An 18,147-nucleotide genomic window follows, 5' to 3' on the forward strand; every position below is an offset into this window, starting at 1 on the left:
TAGTGTAAGTCTAGAAGAAAGGAGTAGAGAAGAAGAGTGGAGCTAGAAGAAAAGAGTGGAGAAGTGGAGAAGGTTTAATATAAGTCTAGAGAAAAGGAGTGGAGAAGATAAAAGGTTTAGTGTAAGTTGCTGAGACTAGAGAGAGAGGTGAAGAAAAAGAAAGGTAACAGGAAAGAATTTACAGAAAGCAAAGAAGAGGGACTCCAATCAAAGGGAGATAAGAAACTCCTTGAAAAAGACCAGTGTGCACATTGCAAGTAAAGGAGCCAGCTTCAGGGTCCAAGAGGGCCCTAACAAATAGAAGCCAGGGCCAGGAAATCCCAGGCCTTGAAAAACACCCCAAGTGTCGAAGATATTAGCTCTGTGTGAAGACAGCTATTGAGATAAACGTGGCAGCTTGGAGCCACCCAACTCTTGATAGACACAGGGTCCTCCTCCAGGCCAATGGGCCAAAATGTATTCATGGACTACCCGAAAAATGGTGGACTAAGAGATGGGCTAGATATCCCATTCATTTATGGTCATCCTAGACTGCTCCTACCCTCTGTCGGGTTGAGATTTACTCCCCAGGATGGGCGTCCAGATACACTTCCTACCCAACAGACTGCAACTAACTGACAAGAACTCACAGGTAAAGGAAAGGCTTCTCCTACTGACGCCAGCCAGGAGCCGAGGTAACCTGCTTTATAGACAGGAGCAGTTTTCTCCATGCTGGTCAGAGACAAGCCAGTGTTACTGTGGTGAACACAAATGTCATCTGGACTGACTCCCCACCCCTGAGAGAGATCGTTAGTGCAGAGAGCAACCTTGGAACCTGGGGCCGACAAGCAGGTATGCTTTTGCCACAGCCCATGTCTGTAGGGCTATATACCAAGAGAGGAAACCCTGATGAAGCCAGCAGCTGTAAATATTTGTTGCCCAGGACACCAAAACGGGGAGACTCAGTGGCCTGAGGCAATAACTGGACAGATCAAGTGGCTTGATACGGGAACCCTTTCCAGTTTTGGGCCTAAAAGAGGCAATGGTGCACACAAGAAGGGAGAACTATACTCCCCAGAAAACAAAAGACTTACCAGGCTAAATGCACAGATGGACTCTTAAGATATGAGTGCAACCACGCAGCCAAGAGATTTAAAGCATATAAGGGACCTCAGGTTTTGAGCCAGAGAAATAATAAGACGTAGAGTAAATAAGAAATACTTAGGAGAAAACAGCCTAGAATAGGGACCTTCCCGAGGTTTCAAGTGTCCTAGGTAATTAGATCAGAGAGCAGTTTTAAGGTAAGTCAGGAATTGTCAGAGATATTAGAAGCTCCACTGTTTATACTGTCTCCAGAGTTCAGGACAGGTAGAGAGAATATACAGAACCCTAAAGCTAAATTACCCTCGGGAACTGGCGCTGGCTAGAGTGTCCCTTGTCCTTGTTCCACACCCAGAATGTCCCTTTTGTGAGAGAAATGATTTTTCAGGCTACTAAGAGACTGTTCCTGGCACTGGTGACCATCCAACCTCCTTGAAGTTCACCAACACCACCTGTGCCTGATGCCAACCTGATAACATCCAGATGCCTGAACAACCCCCTGCTATTTAGCTCAAGGTCACCTGCTATTCTACAAGGCCAAAGAGCAGCAGGCCTTGACTCCTGTGAAATCCCCGCCCAAGAGACATAGGGGTAATGCTGTCTTAGAGGGTGAGGCTTAGGGTGTGTACACCCAAGGTTAAATGACAGCTTGTGATTACAGGATTGAAATCAAAATGTGAATCTAGAGTTATATAGATTTGTTCCTTTTGCAATTTCTCTTTATTATATATGTGATTTTATGTGTATGTAGACAACTATGTGCCACAAAATATGTAAAAGTCAGAGGACAACTTTGAAAGAAATAGAAAAATTTTGAGACCCCTAGCAAATAAAATAGAGCCCAAGGACCCCTGCTAACAGATACTTAGTGCCTAAAATTGATAAATTGTAGACTTGCAGCTCTGGGCTAACACCATGTGTCATCACTGCTATCTTTGAGGAGAGCAAAGATTATTGTGTACTTGTCTAGCTAGTTTCCCGGGTTTACTAACACCCTGCAGGTACTCTTAAACTGAGTTTGAGATACACCCTAGATGCTTCTGCAGAGAGCCTATTTTCCTTGATTCTAGCTGTTACATTGAGACTAGGAGTGGCTGCAGGTATGGAGACAGGTGCTGCTAAGAGGACTAGACTTGCTGTTTCTTAGAGAAGGAAGTCTGTGTGTTGCTCTAAGAGAAGAATGTTGCTTCTATGTAAGCCATTCAGGAGTGATAAGAGACTCTCTGAGTAAACTCAGAGAAAAGTTAGATCAGAGACAAGAAGATAGAGAGGCGCAACAAAGTTGGTTCGAAAGTTGGTTCAATAAGTCCCCTTGGTTGACAACCCTATTATCCTCCCTTGCTGGACCTCTTGTGATGTTACTCTTACTTTTAACCATAGGCCCTTGCATTTTAAATAGCTTAGTAACTTTTGTTAGAGAAAGGATAAGTGCTGTTCAGCTTTTTGTGTTGTGCCATCAATATAAAGCTTTAGGTCAAAAAAATGATAATTATGATACCGAGGTCTAAATTTTTATGATTAAAAAACTTTCATTAGAGGAAATGGGGGGATGTAGAGTGAAAAATTATAAAGATATATATACTTTTTCTTTACCCTAGACCTGAGCAAAAGAATGTAAGCTCCAGAAAGCAGAGCTGAATGTAAGATTTTCACTGCCCCAGGACACATTCTGGGTGGAGGACATTATCCCTGAATCAGAGGACACTTACTGGATTACATTCCTCAAGCCTCAGGGAGTAGACCCCACCTGTGGGTGGGAAAAGCCCAAGGCAGGAAGACACATTCTTGACCACAGAGAAAGATGCAAGCCATCTAAGTGGGGCTATAGCCGGAAGAAGTGAAAAATAGTTTACCTGAAATAGTTGGTAATGATTATTTAGGGTAGGTTCCTCTGAAATGTTCCACTGTTCCGAGTTACGCCCCCCCCCCACCTTGGTCTTTCCAGTGTTACAACCTGTTGGTGTTCAAAGTTTGTAAAGCAACCAATCATGTGTAACCCCGTGAAATTTCCTCCCTTTTCCTATAAAAGAAACTCCTCAGCTTGCTGGCCTTTTGTCAAAATTCTGTTCCTGTGTGGACAAGCAGTTTTGACCTTGGCTAGCCAACTCCCCAATTAACCTCTGCTGATTACATGCAGGTATGGTTTCTTGTGATTCTTGGGTGGTTGTGATTTCCTGAGACTTGAAGAAGGGTCTCCCGAGTCTGGAGGTCTTCAGGTATCTTGGTGTCCTCTATTCCCTCTGGCTATTATAATCTTTCTACCTCATTTTCCACAGGGTTTCCTGAGTCCTAAGGAGAGGTATTTGATGGAGACATCCCATGTAAAGCTGAGTGTTTGTTCCATGCTCTCTCATTCTGCATAAAATATCTTGCTATAGGTCTTTGTATTTATTCCAATGTGCTGCAGGAGAAAGCTTCCCTGATGATGACTGATCTATAAGCATAGCAGAATGTTATTAGGGGCCATTTTATTGCATAAATGCATATGCATTTTATTGCATATATATATATATATATATATATATATATATATATATATATATATATATATTAAAATATTTCGCTTACCTGGAAACTGTTGCTGAGAAATTCTGTTTGTCTGTCTGCTTGTTTTGGAAGACTCTGATGAGCCTTAGCTTACCAGAGATCCCCTGAGTGAACAATGTCAAGCCAGGAATAGATGCAAAAGCAAGAGGGTTTTTATTGTTCCAGCATGCTGGGGTCATCCTGCATCCAAAAGGAGAGGCAAAGACCCCAGGCAGCTCATTCAGTGTACCTTTATACATTTTCCAGGGGTAGCATAGAGAAACAGTGTAAGACTCTTGGGGAGCCTTAGCTTACCAGAGACCCCCATGTAAATCAATGCAAAAAGCAAGAGGAATTTTAATGATCTAATGCATTGGGGCCATCATACATGGAAGGTGGAGTGGCGATCCCAGGCAGCCCATCTGGACAGTTTTTACACAGTTTAAGGGGTAGACTAGAGAAACAGTGACTAGGCACAATATGATTGGCAGAACAGTGTGACTTTTAAACTGATTGGTCTTTGAGGAATGAGGTGGCAGGGACCTCCCTTGTCTGCAAGGGTTGGTCCATCCTTCAGAATGTGTCTACCTGCTCTGGACCTTCCCCACCTGAAGGTGGGTTCCCTTCCATGTGGTCTGAGGAATGTTAATCAGCCTTTCCCTTTCTCCTCTGAATGTTAACCAGCAAAAGTCCTCTGAATAAGGAATGTTAATTAGACTCTCTCATGGGGGTCAGGGACAAGTTTTCCAAAGTTTCTCTTCATTAGCAGCTAGGCACAATATGATTGGAAGAACAGTGTGACTTTTAAACTGATTGGTCTTTAGGGGATGAGGTGCCAGGGTCTTCCTTTCTCTGGGTGCCCAATGATCTATCCTATGGAATGTGTCAATGTGCTCTGGGCCTCCCCCACCCACAGGTTGGTCCCCACCCCCAGTTGTCTGAGGAATGTTAATTACCCTCTCTTTCCTGGAGGGACAAGTGTTCCAAAATTCCTGAGCTGACCTCTTCAGTTTGACTTGCCTGGGCTTGCCTTCACTTGCCCAGTTCTTAGGCCTAATCTCCTAAACTGTCAATTTGAAGCCTGTCATAGAGTCAGCCTACCCTTCTGCTGTTCTTCCTTCAGTTTTGGGCCATCTCAAATTCTTGAGATATTTAATAAATTTACTCCTTAGTAAACCTAACAAAAGCATTCATTATGCAGGGACCACAAGTTAAAAAATAACATCAGTAGGATCTGTCTGGTAGTCTCTTTCTAACTAAGGCAATGGATTCTTTGACATTTGTTTGACCATCTGAGTGGTCAACATAGAAAACAAACCTTCTCAGGCTACTCCCACAAACATTGTGTCATGATTGCCCTGACATATCTTAATTGCAAGGCAGCACTGTACATCAAAGGTTTGTCTCTGGTTTGGTGTTTATAGTTCTCTTTTTGTAGCATGCAAAGTACATTCTTGTACCAAAGATGCTGGAACTCAGGATGAAGGCTTTGTGTGGGCACCAGCTCAACTTCTCCATTTGCAATGAGTTGTAAATGTAAATCGACCAAAAGCTCATGTGAACTCACAGAGACCGAGGAAGCAGTTCAAGACCTGTAGGGTTCTGAGCAGGGTCCTTTTCATATATATTATGGCTTCCAGTTTAGTGTTTTTATGAGATTTCTGAATGTGCCAAAATGTGGGTCTCTGGTTTTTCTGTGTTTGTTTGACTTGTACAATTCCAATGTAATAATTTTTGTTTTATTTTATCTTATTCAGTTATATTTTATTATTATTCCTTAGAAAACTATTTGTTTCATAATAAGAGTCAGAAAAGGAGTAGATTTGGGTGAGAGGGTAAGTGGGAAGAAACGTGAAGTAGAGGGATGGGTAACCATAATCAGGACATATTGTGTGAAAAATAAATTTATTTTCAATAAGTGAAAAAATAAAATTAAATAAAAATTGTATCATGGACCACCACTATATCCTCTTCCTTCTCTTCTTCCTCCCCCTCTTCTTCCTCCTCCTTCCCCCTTTTCCTCCTTTCCTCTTTCTTTTTTTCATCCCTCCTTACTCTGTGTTCTCTCCTCTTCCTCTCCCTTACTTTTTAAATGCAGATTCTTATGTGTAGTCAAGGTTGTGCTGAGGTTCTCACCATCCTTCCTTCTCTGCCTCCACTGAGGTAATATGTGTGTAACACCACATTCAGCCTGTAGTTCTGATTACTGATAATTAAAACATTCAGAATACATTTCTAAGAGTAATATTTCACCAACTCTGAATGTTTATAGAAAAAAAGGAGTATCAGTAAGTAAACAGATAATCAAAATATTTCTCTAGACATTAACAGAAAGAATGTGATTCTGTAACTAGAAAAGCCTCAATGCAAAATATCCATGGGTATAAAACATAACACTATGTATGTTTTTGTAAGTGTAATTGCAGATGACAACAAAATTCCACAGAAACAGAGTCCACAACTGATACAAGAAGGTATATACAGCAAAGTAGGGAAAATCAGTATAAATATAAAAAAACTACAGGCCTAACCTATGAAATTAAGGCACAAAGTGCTTAATGATGTCATCAAAAACTCATAAAAAACTTATTTTAGATTATTAAAAAATCAATTTTGTTTTATTCCAAAAATACAAGATGGAGGCCCTCTTCTGTAATTTCCTCATAATTAATTGTCTAAGTGCATAGTTGTAGGTAAAAATGGCTGGAGAACTTCAGGGTTCCCTCACACCAGGCTGTGTGTAGTTGGCTGGGAACACCCTGGATTCCTTTAGCTGGAAGTTAGGCTGCTCACTAAAAGCCTCTCCACTGTTCCTCACAGCACAGCCCCAAACACAAGAAAGTCCATGGGTTTTTACAGGCTTTAATGTCATGGGGATGTAGATGGATCTGGATGCACCGCCACCCCCAAACCCAGGGCAATCCTGAGTTAAATAGGGAGGGGAAGAGGGGGGAGGGGATGGGGAGGAATGCTTAATTGGCTCCACCCTCTGGCCTTCAGGTAACTCATTAGTATGTAAATCTCTCTATGTATGTAAATCAATCTAGTATGTAAATCTCTGAGGCCTGTATCACACCCTCCACCTGTGTCCTACTTGACTGAAGGATGCAGGTTGAATGGAGATCAGACCTCCTGTCAGGAGCCTGGGTTCTGGGGGCATGGCCAAACACCCACAGGCCAAGAACCAGGATACCCTTCCACGGTCCAACATCCCACTCTCTTTTCTTTCATAAAAGGAGGGGCAACTCTGTGTTAATGAGAGATGTGGACCACATGGAGTAGTCTGGAATCCGAGAGCATGGGGAAATATATGCTATCCCTGACAGGCAATGTCCTGTTGGGTCCCCGTTTATCTCAAACCCAGCACTCTACCAGGGAGACCAAACCATATCTTTATGGCCCCAACATCTCACTTTTTAGTGAAAATTTTGGATACGGGAGTCAAAAGAAAATACTATGAAGGCCATAGGGTGTGGCACAATTAAGCCACAGGGTAGGGGAAGCTGGGGGTGGGGGTTAAGAAGGCAAGGGATCACTGAAACAAACACAGGTGGTACAGTTTGAGGGTAATAACATCTGATTAATCTAAATAGACATTATGTTTTCCTTACTAACGTGTAACTTTTAGCTATTTGACTTTGGCAAAAGAGTTCATCTGCAGCTGGAAGATCTGGATCTGTCTTCTGTAGTGAGCATCTCTGGATCTGGCATGTGTCTCTGGATCTCACTGTGTGTGTGTCTGGGTCTCAACATGCCTAACTGGATTCTTCAGTCAGAAGAGGTGGCTGGAAGAAGGCTTCGTCGCAGGCAGCTTCCAGGAGATGGCGTTGTCTCTGCTGGATCTGTGGGAGCACCTATAGGATAATCATGACAGGGAAGCAGCACCCTGGCAGAAGGATGTCTGCAAAGGGTGTGTAGCAAGCATTAGGCTACTCAGGAGCAAGCATGCCATGGTCTGTCGTTGAGATCCTAGAAAAGCAAAGGTGTTTGAGGAAATTTAGTCTTAGAAGGCACCTTTGAGTTTGCTTTGGATGTCTGAAGAAGAAAGACATCATGTTAGTTATGTATCTGGAGTAGGCAGCAACAGTTTGTCTGTAAAAGGGAATTAGTTGTTAATTAAGAGCTGAAAATATTGATTTAACCTGTGGAAGTAGAGTAGAAGACTTTTGAACCTTAAAGAAATCTTAAAAGTTGAAAAAGAATTTGGACATATATCATGAGTGTTAGAGAAAAAAGGAAACATTTAAACAAAAAGCAAGAAAAATTTTGGTTGAAAAGCATGAACATTATTGCTTTAGGTGTTCCTGTTAGGGAGAAAAGGAAACGTTTAATATTTTTGCTTGAAAAACAGGAATGGTGTGGCAGGTCTTCCTGTTGTGGAGAAGCAGTAATGGCGGGTTTAGAAGCAGTGGGGGGAGGGCCTTGCTCTGCCATGTGGTGTCTGGGTGCTCTGGCAAAGAGGTCCTCTGTATTCCCCCTTTGTTTTTCTTAGAAATCTTAAATGTAGAGAAGGAGAAAAAGGCTAACTTTGAAGAAAGCTTAGATGAAGAGACATAGAGCCAGTGCTCTTGAAAAGCTAGCAGGCACCCCTGGGGGGAGGGGCAGAGAGTGAAGATTAGGAAGGCACTGCCATCTTGTTGAGTTGGAGAACACATGGGGAAAGAGAAAGAAAGAAACTTATGTTAGTAGGCAGCACAAAAGACTGAAGTCAGCTCTCCTGAGAGTTTAAAACAAAGGGGGCCAAGGGAAAGAGTCTTAGAATGAGGGTCACAGCAGGTGCTGTGGCCTGAAAGACAGCTGTTAGCTGTGAAGGAGCCCTCTCTGTGAAGCTGGGGGAATGGGCAAAGTGGAGGCTAGGGAGTCCGCCATCTTGCCCTTGAGCTGGAGAGCACATGGAGAGGGAGAGATAGAAAGAAAGAGGCAGAGAGAGGAGCTGACCAGGAACACATGGAGAAAGAAAGAGAGGGACCTAGTCTTTTTGCACTAGGCAGGAGCTAGTGGTAGCTAGGAATTAGAGAGATGTTAGCAAGGAACACTTGAAGAGAGAAAGAGAGAGGGGAGACAGAAAGAAGCCTGCCTAGTCTTGCGAACTAGGCTGTGGATTACTCTGTCTTGGAGTTTCATGGAGAGGTATTTTGTGGGCACTCTTGGAGGTGGCTCTACCTGTGTCCTCTACCATCTGTAGGGAATGATGTAGGCTCATGTGTGGGCACGTGATTCTGTGTTGTCTTATGGGTCTGTGGTTCTGTCACATCTCAGTCGACTGGAACCTTGGCTCAGCATGGCAGAAGCAGAAGTGTGGGATCTTTAACTGAGTTGGTTCAACACCGCACTGGTGGGTGCTATGGGCCCCATTTGGCGGGGGAAGTTTTCACTCAGTCTAAAGTTCCGTGGGGTGCAGAGCTCTTGGATTGGGGATCCCTGGAGGTGACCAGAGACCTCCAGGTCTCTGCCCTCGGGCTCTCAGAGGGGCCGTAGAAGGACCGAGACAAGGGGGCATGTAGGAGTGCAACCGGCTAGCCCACAGCCAAGAGAAATGAGGGCAAGGGGACAAGAAAGAGGCTCTGGCAGCACCCTGCAGAAGAAAGGTTACTGTACTTGCTTGGTTGCATGGGTGATTGAGTCCCACTTTAGTCAAGCCATCTTTTGCTGATGTCTCAGGGTAGGAGGGGCGGGCACAGGGCTCTCCATGAGAATCTCTGTTCTGGGTTCCAACCTTCGCAGGGGGTGGGCACGCAGCAGGATGGAGACTGTGGCGACATGTCCATGTACCAAGATTGGCCACCATCTTGGGGTCTTTGGACGCTGGGAGGATGGAGGTGGGGAGCACGTGGCATGCGCTGAGAAGGGCACTGTCAAGCCTCATGGGAAGTATACCTGCTTAGCAGACTCGGCCAGGATGGTTCTTGTAGACTCGTGGGTGTTTGTGGTCCACGTTGGTACACAAGTTGTAGGTAAAAATGGCTGGCAAAATCGCAGAGTTCCTCTGGCCACACTATGGGTAGTTAGGCGCCAGGTGTAGGTTAAATGGCTAGGGAACTGCAGGGTTCCTCAGCCAGTCTCTGTGTCATTGGCTGGGAACACTCTGGGTTCTTCCAGCTGGAAATTAGGCCTGGCTGCTCACTAAAGGCCTCTCCACAGTTCCTCACAGCACTGCACGGCCCCAACATAGGAAGTAGTCTTTGGGTTTCCAAAACCAGTTTATTGACATGACACATGGTGGATGGATCTGGATGCACCTCCCCCAAACCCAGGGCAGTCCTGAGTTAAATAGGGAGGGAAAGAGGGGGGAGTGGCTGAGGAGGAATGCTCAATTGGCTCCACCCTCTGGCCTTCAGGTACCTCATTAGTATGTAAATCTCTCTAGGGCCTGAGGCCTGTTTATCATGCCTTCCACCTGTGTTCTCCATGACTGAAGGACATAGGTTGAATGGAGATCAGACCTCCTGTCAGGAGCCTGGGTTCTGGGGGTTGTGACTGAACCCACAAGCCAAGAACCAGGATACCCTTCTACAGCCAGACACATATTAATATATAAAATAATTAGAAGTAATTTCTATGTCTAAAACTTCAAACATATTTATCCAAAGACTTAATGTTTGCTCATTTTTTTTTAAAATTTAGAAGGTTTTTTTTCCATTCTGATTTTCTTTCTTTCCATGGGCCTTGCTTGATGTCAGGGATATATATATGTAATATCACATTATATTTTTGTTACAGATGTTTTATTTTATTTTCAATATCTTTGTATTCATTTATTCATTTGGTTAGTCAGTCATTAACAGTGTTTCATATATTTCTGGGTGACCTTGAATGAATTCCTACATAGCTAAAGTTGACCTTCATGTTTCTGCCTATACCTCTTACAATTACATAAATGCCAGTGTGTGTGTGTGTGTGTGTGTGTGTGTGTGTGTAAAATGATCAGGTTTTTTGTTGATGGTAACAAATTTGATTTATACTAAACATTATCAATCTTTAGTGTTGGGATTATAGGTGTGCAAAGAATTGACATACCTGTTGGTGCTGGGCTTCTAACTCAGAGCATTGTGGATGCTGCCAAATACTTTTTGAACTGAGCTATATTCCCCAAACCTGTATTAATTCATTTTATATGTTAATTTTAGATTAATAAATATTTTATTATTTATTTTGGTAAATCAATCCTATACTTACAATAATTTTCATTTAAGTTTTTGGTATGTTTTTTCTATAATTGGAGCACCCTAAATAAGAATCATGGCTACCCTCTCATTTTGCCACTTGTAAGTCCAATTTTATCAATTTTATCAGTTTTGTGTATTTCTGGAAGGCCTCTACTCTTTTAAATTTATTTTCATGTTAGTGTGGTTACACAAAATGTATATATGTGTACTTGTAAAATGATCAGTTTATTGATGGTAATAAATTGAATTTATACTAAAGGTTATCAACTAATAAAGCATGTTTTAGTCCTTTTGTCCATAAATGAAGGAAATAATATGTTTTACAATTCAATATTTAAATAACCCTTTATAAGATTCATAGATGAATAATTTCTAAAGCTAAAATAGCTTCTGTATACTATCAAGCATTTCTTTCTGGATCATCTGATGCCAGCTCTGCACTCGGTGTTGCTCTCATTAATTTAATTTCAGAACATGACATCTTCTCCAAAGATATTTTAGAGCTACAAAACCATCTTAAAGACATGGCCCAGAAGGTGGATCATCTGCAGGAACAGAAGGAGAAGCTGGAACAAGCCAATGCAAAGATCGAGATGGACATAGAGTACATGATTAATCATAGCATTCTGCTGGAGAAAAAGCGCAAGCAGGAGCTAGAAGCTCTGAAACAGCGTTACCATAAAAAGTTTGAGGTGAATGAATCTGTATCTTCTTGATTATTCCAAAATATTTCTACTATAAGAACTGAATATGTCTTCTAATGTTGATCTGTAGTTTATTTCTCTAATAAGCTGTTCAATGCTAATTTATTGTTATTCATTTAGACATTATCTTTGAGACTTATCTGTATACCTAGGGTGTTTGATAACATTTGACTCATTAAAATTATAGAGACTCAAAACAACCTTGTTATTTTCAAATCATAGTTTTAACTGAGTGAGAAAGCAACAATTGAATCACTGATAAAAATTACAAACCTAACAGTACTTCAAATGGTTATATGATACCAATCACACTGTGGAATTATTCTATAGAGAAATAATTTATTTGCAACTGCCCCACAAAAAAACAAATTTACATCATATTAGTGCTTGATCATTTTAATGTAAATAAAAGGAGTCCTTCCATATTTCCCACAAACCATTCCCCACCATCATCAAAAATAACTAGTATAAATTTCATCTATTCATTATAACAATGAAACAATATTACATCTTTGAATTACCCAATATTATTATACTTTGACTATGTAAGTCTCTGAATTTTCTTTTTTAAGGTAACTTTTTAGTTTTGAACTTTTATGTTTCTTTTTGTGTATGTGTGATTGCTAGTCTGTAGGTGTACCATGTGCATTCAGACATGTGTGGAGGCTAGAAAATGATGTCCTCTCTCCAGAGCTATGGTAGGTTGTGAGCCCCTTGATGTGGGTCTTTGAGACCAAGCCAGGATTCTCTGCAGGAAGAGTTGCTGTTCTTTACCATTGCTCCATTTCTCCAGCTCCCTACATTGTTTTAGTGTCGGTCAACTACTCTTCATAGGTATAAACCTAGTTTATTTTACTTCTGTATTCCATCACATCTATATCAAACAATTTGTTCTGAAAAGTAGAAAGATACTGAAATCCTAGTGCTTTAAAGGAAAGGTTAACCGAGTCTTGTTTTAGCAATTATAGCTGACCTTGTTCCAATCCTAAGTGGCATTGTCCCTGTTTGTTTACACTGGTGTCTACTTGATGAGATTGAGTTTTTTCTCTATGAGTGGCCTTGGGTATTGCTGTAAGCAGAGGAGGCAGTGTTGTCAGTAGCCAGGAGAAGAGGTTTGGGAATGACAAGAGCTCATTGCAACAGATCAAGAGAGAACATCAAAGCTGACCTCCTTTTGGTAAAACAGAAATCTGAAAGAATAACTTTTAATTTTGGACTGCATATTTGCCTGGTCTGGTCTGGGAGACTACACTGTAGATTTTGGACCTTAATCTAAATCCACTATTTTGGGTGGGTCTTCTCTCCTAGTAGACCATTTTCTAAAGAATCCTGGCTTTCTTTGGAAAACAACCGGGCTCCATCACTGCTACCTCATTGCTCCCCTTGCCATATGTTCATTTTCACAAGTGGAACTTCTGATCAACTTGCTTTAATTCAGTCTGCCATCACTAGTTACCTCAGGGGTGAAAGTAAGACAGTCTGTTCTCTTGGTTTCTGTTATAGATATAAACATTTAATCTCAATCATATCCCATCTTTGATCATTAACTTTGCAGAAAAAAAATGGACAACTTTTATATTTATAAACCTTAATCAGCACTAGAGCTGAGCAGATATCTACCCTCTAAGCTCTTATGTCTACTTCCCTATCAATAACTCCAAGTTATAACTTGCCATGCTATATCTGGGCAGCTCTTAACTCCAACTGGCTAGCTCTCATGGCTATGTTTTCATGATTCACGTACCCACAGTATCTTCTCCTCTCTCCACCTTCTTCTTTTTCCCCTAATGGTGCTGTCTCAGACCCCAAGATTAGAAACTGAAACCCCACCTACCTCTCTTCTGCCCAGCTATAGGCTGTTGACATCTTTATTTAGCCAATATTTTTAAATTAAGAAGTAAGGTCACATAGCATTACTTTGTATACATGATGATTCTCACCAGGCCTTGGGTGCCAGTATTTAGCATAGTACATAGCACAAGACATAACCTCAATATGTTTCTGCAGAGGAAGGCAGGACCTGTGTTGAAATTTCACTCTGGTTGCACATCACTAAAAGAAGTAATTTTCCATAATACAGAGGAGACACTACTAGGGATGGTGACATATATCATTTGCCAATATAAAAAAAAAGCCTACAGTGACACAGCAGAAGAAAAGTTGTATTATAAACAAGAAAACACCTCTTCCATTTATGAAATGAGCATAACTGACAAAACTCAGGAATGAAAAACAGAATTATGAGCGCTGCAGGGACCAAATGCCTCCTCAGAGAGAAACAGAAGCATACAGGGCTAAAGGAAACAGGCTGACTAGCTTTTCAGAGTGCAGATCTTAGAATGGGATTCATGTATTGTTTGTTTAAATCCCTACTATAAGCTTCTAGATCTTGAAACTTTTTGTAAACCTTTGTTCCTTGTTTTCTTCATTCTAAAATGATGCAATAAGAACCTGTGAGCCATAAACTTAGTGTACACCTGAATTAAATAACAGGGATCAAAACACAGGCTGCCATAACATCCAGAGTTTAATATGCATACAGAAATTCATAACTATAGATATGTACATCAAAAAATGATCCAGATTAACAATGTCTATGCAGATAATTATACCTCAACACAGAAGGTAGAGGTGACTGCAGCATCTAGAATAAGATAATATTAGGATTTGGCTTAAATTTGTCCATTTCTCTCCTTGAATAGTAGTACATCAAGCCTACACCCAAATAGTTCCCAGAATCTCACATTCTCTATCACTATACATTTGTCTGTTTTCAAATGCTTGTCCAAGCCAGGCAGAGAACAGCCTACATGCTTTAGAACCTGCTAAAGCTACTCAGTTAACCATTCTGCAGGAAGCTCCTAAAAGGAAGCTCTACCCTGCTGGCATGTAACCCGACAGGGAAGATGGTATCCATGTTTTGCAATTATACCTGAGACTGATGAATTGTTCACTTTGACATCATTCTTTTTATGTTATCTGTGTATTGATTAAAATAAATCCAAAAATCATAAATTATAAAAGGTACATCACATTTAATTTAAAAAACACATGCTATCTAAAATATAGCATGACTAATGAAAAATGTAAACTATATAGAAAACATTGCCCAAGTATCCAAGTAGAAATTTATCAAAAAAACCCTACCAAATATTAACTTACCCCATAATTGATCTTGGATTTAGTGGTAGTGTAGTTGGATGTGACCTAGCCTATGAATAACTAATCATTTCAATATTATTTTAAACACCAATTCACAGAAAAGAAGGACATCCTTATATGAATTCAAGCTGATACTTTTAATAGAAGAATCTTGTGAAGTTTTTGAAATTTTTCGACAGAATATATATCTGTAAATATGATGGAAAATGTGTTCAAAGTAGTCCTTTATCAAAACAGGCAAATGGTAATGAGTCACCTCATGCATAATTCCCTTTAGAAGGCTAGAAATTACTTGACATTAAGAGATGTAATTCTATCACTTAGTCTGTCTCCAAAATAAAAGAAACAGGTCTGATTTTTATCAAAAGACTCTTGAGAGTTACTTGTCATAATAAAAATGCTAAAGTCAGAATGGAACTTCTTTAACCTTGGTGCTGAGTTGGACGAATGCAGATTCTGAGGCCAGACAAGTCTACCCAGAAAGATTTTTTTAATCAAAATATTATAATAAAAAGACATAAATTACAGACTTCTACCAATAGTACTAGCATTCATATTAACCCCTGAAACCCTGCAGTCATTTCAAGCAAAAGCAGGAGAAAATGACTATACAAGACATGATGTGTGCTAAAGAGAGTACTTTCACCAAAGCGACAAGGCAATAAAATTAAATACAAAACTTAAAATGATAAAATAATTTTCTCATAATATAACTGAAATAACAAGTCTAAGACTTTTTCTTGCAAAATATGTTTATTTTGTTTTAAAACCTCCCAGTACATGCTTGTGAGATGGGCCAGAGGTTAAGAGTATTTGCTGTTTGGAACTGCTCTTTTGGACGATCAAGGCTTAGAACTGCCTGAAACTCCAGCTCCAGGTCCGCCTGTAGACTCTTCTGACCTTGTAGGCACCACGCATGCTCATGATGTGCAAGTGATCAAGTTTCTTGGAACACAGATGCTTTTGTGTTCTGCCAGTGAGAATTAACACTGTTAATCTTTTTCCCGGAGCATAATTTGCCAACCATCACTCAGGAAAGCCCTTCCCTTCCGACTCAGCACATTCTGGTTTTAGCAGTGCATCTGAAAAAAAATATTTAAACTCATTCAGTGTCTTTGCAGCTTGCTTCAGCACAGCGGGGTTTGTGTTCCTCAAATTAGCTCATAATTGTGCACAGTGTCTTTCCGTGTTTCTGGTAATGGGGAAGAGCAGCAAGTGTCATGTGGTGTAACTCAGACAAGAGAGGTGGATAGGAGAACACGCAGAAAGGAGAGATGGAGACAGATAGGAAGTGCTGATAGATAGGAAGTGCTGATGGTTTTCATTAATTTCTGAAAGTAAAAGCTTCAGACTATTACAGAAAGATAGCAATGGTTATTTCTGATTAAAATGAGTACATGTGAGTTAATTTTCATTGTACCTCCACATTTTCATATTTACACACATTAAAGATCAACATCCTTCAGTGGTTTAAAAGATGATTTTAACTTGAGCGCATAAACCTATAACTTATATGCTTCTGTAGCATAAAATGAACTGTCAATCATGGTAAGGGAACATGGAACCCTATTTCCTAAGCTGTCCATATTTCGAGGATTAGTTATGGTAAGAAAATATACGTTAATAACTTTAAACCTATGATATGAGTGACATTGGAAATTTTAAATTAATCATTCATAAATATGTGAGCAACATATATTTCATTTCTAGGTAATGGAAAAATTTAGAGCAATCCATGAAGAGCTTAAGGAGTTCGTGGATGAGTGTGAACATGCAAAATTAAGGCTTAAGTATATGAGAGAAGAAGATGAAAAAGAGATTCAACAAGAGTTAACAAGTGTAGCCTCCTATGAGTAAGAATTTGCCCTAAATACTATGTATAGTATCTAGAAATGAAAGGTTAACCAACCTGTAATAAATATCACTACTCAAAAACTTTCAAAGAGCACAGAATTTAAATTGCTTAAGCCAGTATTATCACTAGGTTTATGTCGATTGAAATTTGAATAATTAATGTACAAATATATTTAAACCCACAAAACAGTATATTTCTGTTTTATAATTTCATGTATATTAGCAAATTTCATGAGGATAAATCATAACAACAACGTATCTTCTTGTCACCTGAGTGCAAAAGGGATGTCCTTATTTATTTAATGAGATATCACACATTGTGAATCAATGCAGTAGTTATAAAGCATGTTAATATTTCAACTTGTATTTATATTCTTACTAATAGAATAATATTTTAAATGCATAGATTTTCTCCTACTTATTAATAGTTGAGATTTTTATGTCCTTGCATAAATTTCTAAAGTAAACATATCTCCTGATATATTCCTATCTCTGTTAGAGTTTCTATTTCTGTGATAAAACATCACAGGGAAAAGCAATTTGGGTAAGAAAGGGTTCATTTTATCTTATAGCTCATATTGCATCATCCAGGATAGTCAAGGCAGGAACTTGGATGGAGAAGCTGGTACAAAGGCCACAGAAGACTGTAGTTCATTTGCTTGTACAGCCTGCTTTCTTGTAGAACTCAGGACCACCAGTCCCTGGATGGATTGCCAACAGTAACTTGGGCCTCATATGTCAGTCATCAATCCAGCCCAACCTTACCCCCCACCAAGGCACCAAAAAAGCAACACAAACTTTCCCTCTAGCAATTCTGGTGAGGACATTGTCTCAACTCAATCTTCCATCTTCCAAAAGGGCTTTATCTGTGTCAAATTGACAAAGACTAGCCAACACCTCCTGGTTTCTTTCATTGACTTAAAATTCCTTTTGGCTTAAAGTGACATCAAAGGTTTTTTTTTTCTTTGTTTAAATTGATTCATTATTTAGTAGGGACAATTACTCTCATGTTAAAACCACTATGAAGCTCCCATCAAATGCATATATGCAAATGAGTACCATTAGTACAAACCTTATGATCTAGATAACATCCATTTGCTAAGAAGTGTATCTTTCCCCACATCCACAACATCTTCACAGTGTGCTTACATTGGGACTGGAGCAAGGGTTCAGGGGTTAAGGTCATTTGCTGCTCTTGCAGAGGATGAAGGCTCAGTTCCCAGCATCTCGGTTGTGGCTTCCAACCATCTGTTCTAGGGGATCCAATGCTAACCTTTGGTCTACATGGATACCAGCACATCTTCTTTTTAGTTAGCCTTATATAATTGGGAAAACACTCATTTATTCCTTATTAAGTACATTGTTTTCTATGCTTTCATATTATAGAAATTAACATCAACATTATTATTATACATCAACATTAGTATTATTTAGGTGATTGTTCAAAATTCATAATCTCATGTTCAGCCCAGATCTATTGAACATGAATCTATACTTCAGAAAGATCCTCCCTTTTTAAATTTTAACAGGAATATTTAATATCAGTTTATAGTAGAAACATGTAAAAATCAATTTTTATAATGTGCAAAATTAAGACCTAAGCAGTATACAAAAGATACTTACTTTTAGCATAAAAATTTCAAAAATGTTATTCC

General features: G+C 39.9%; 1 protein-coding gene across 2 annotated transcripts in view; it reads left to right on the forward strand.

Moving 5' to 3' along the window:
- Ccdc178 (coiled-coil domain containing 178) overlaps positions 1 to 18,147 on the forward strand; it is a 339,248-nt gene that overhangs the window by 43,965 nt on the left and 277,136 nt on the right. For both annotated transcript variants that reach the window (XM_076913040.1, XM_076913038.1), the window contains 2 exons: positions 11,244 to 11,464; positions 16,349 to 16,491. In XM_076913040.1, coding sequence (XP_076769155.1) covers positions 11,244 to 11,464; positions 16,349 to 16,491 — 364 coding nt within the window. The remainder of the gene's footprint in view (positions 1 to 11,243; positions 11,465 to 16,348; positions 16,492 to 18,147) is intronic.

Source organism: Arvicanthis niloticus, chromosome 14, assembly GCF_011762505.2.
Source record: "Arvicanthis niloticus isolate mArvNil1 chromosome 14, mArvNil1.pat.X, whole genome shotgun sequence".
Classification (NCBI taxonomy): domain Eukaryota; kingdom Metazoa; phylum Chordata; class Mammalia; order Rodentia; family Muridae; genus Arvicanthis; species Arvicanthis niloticus.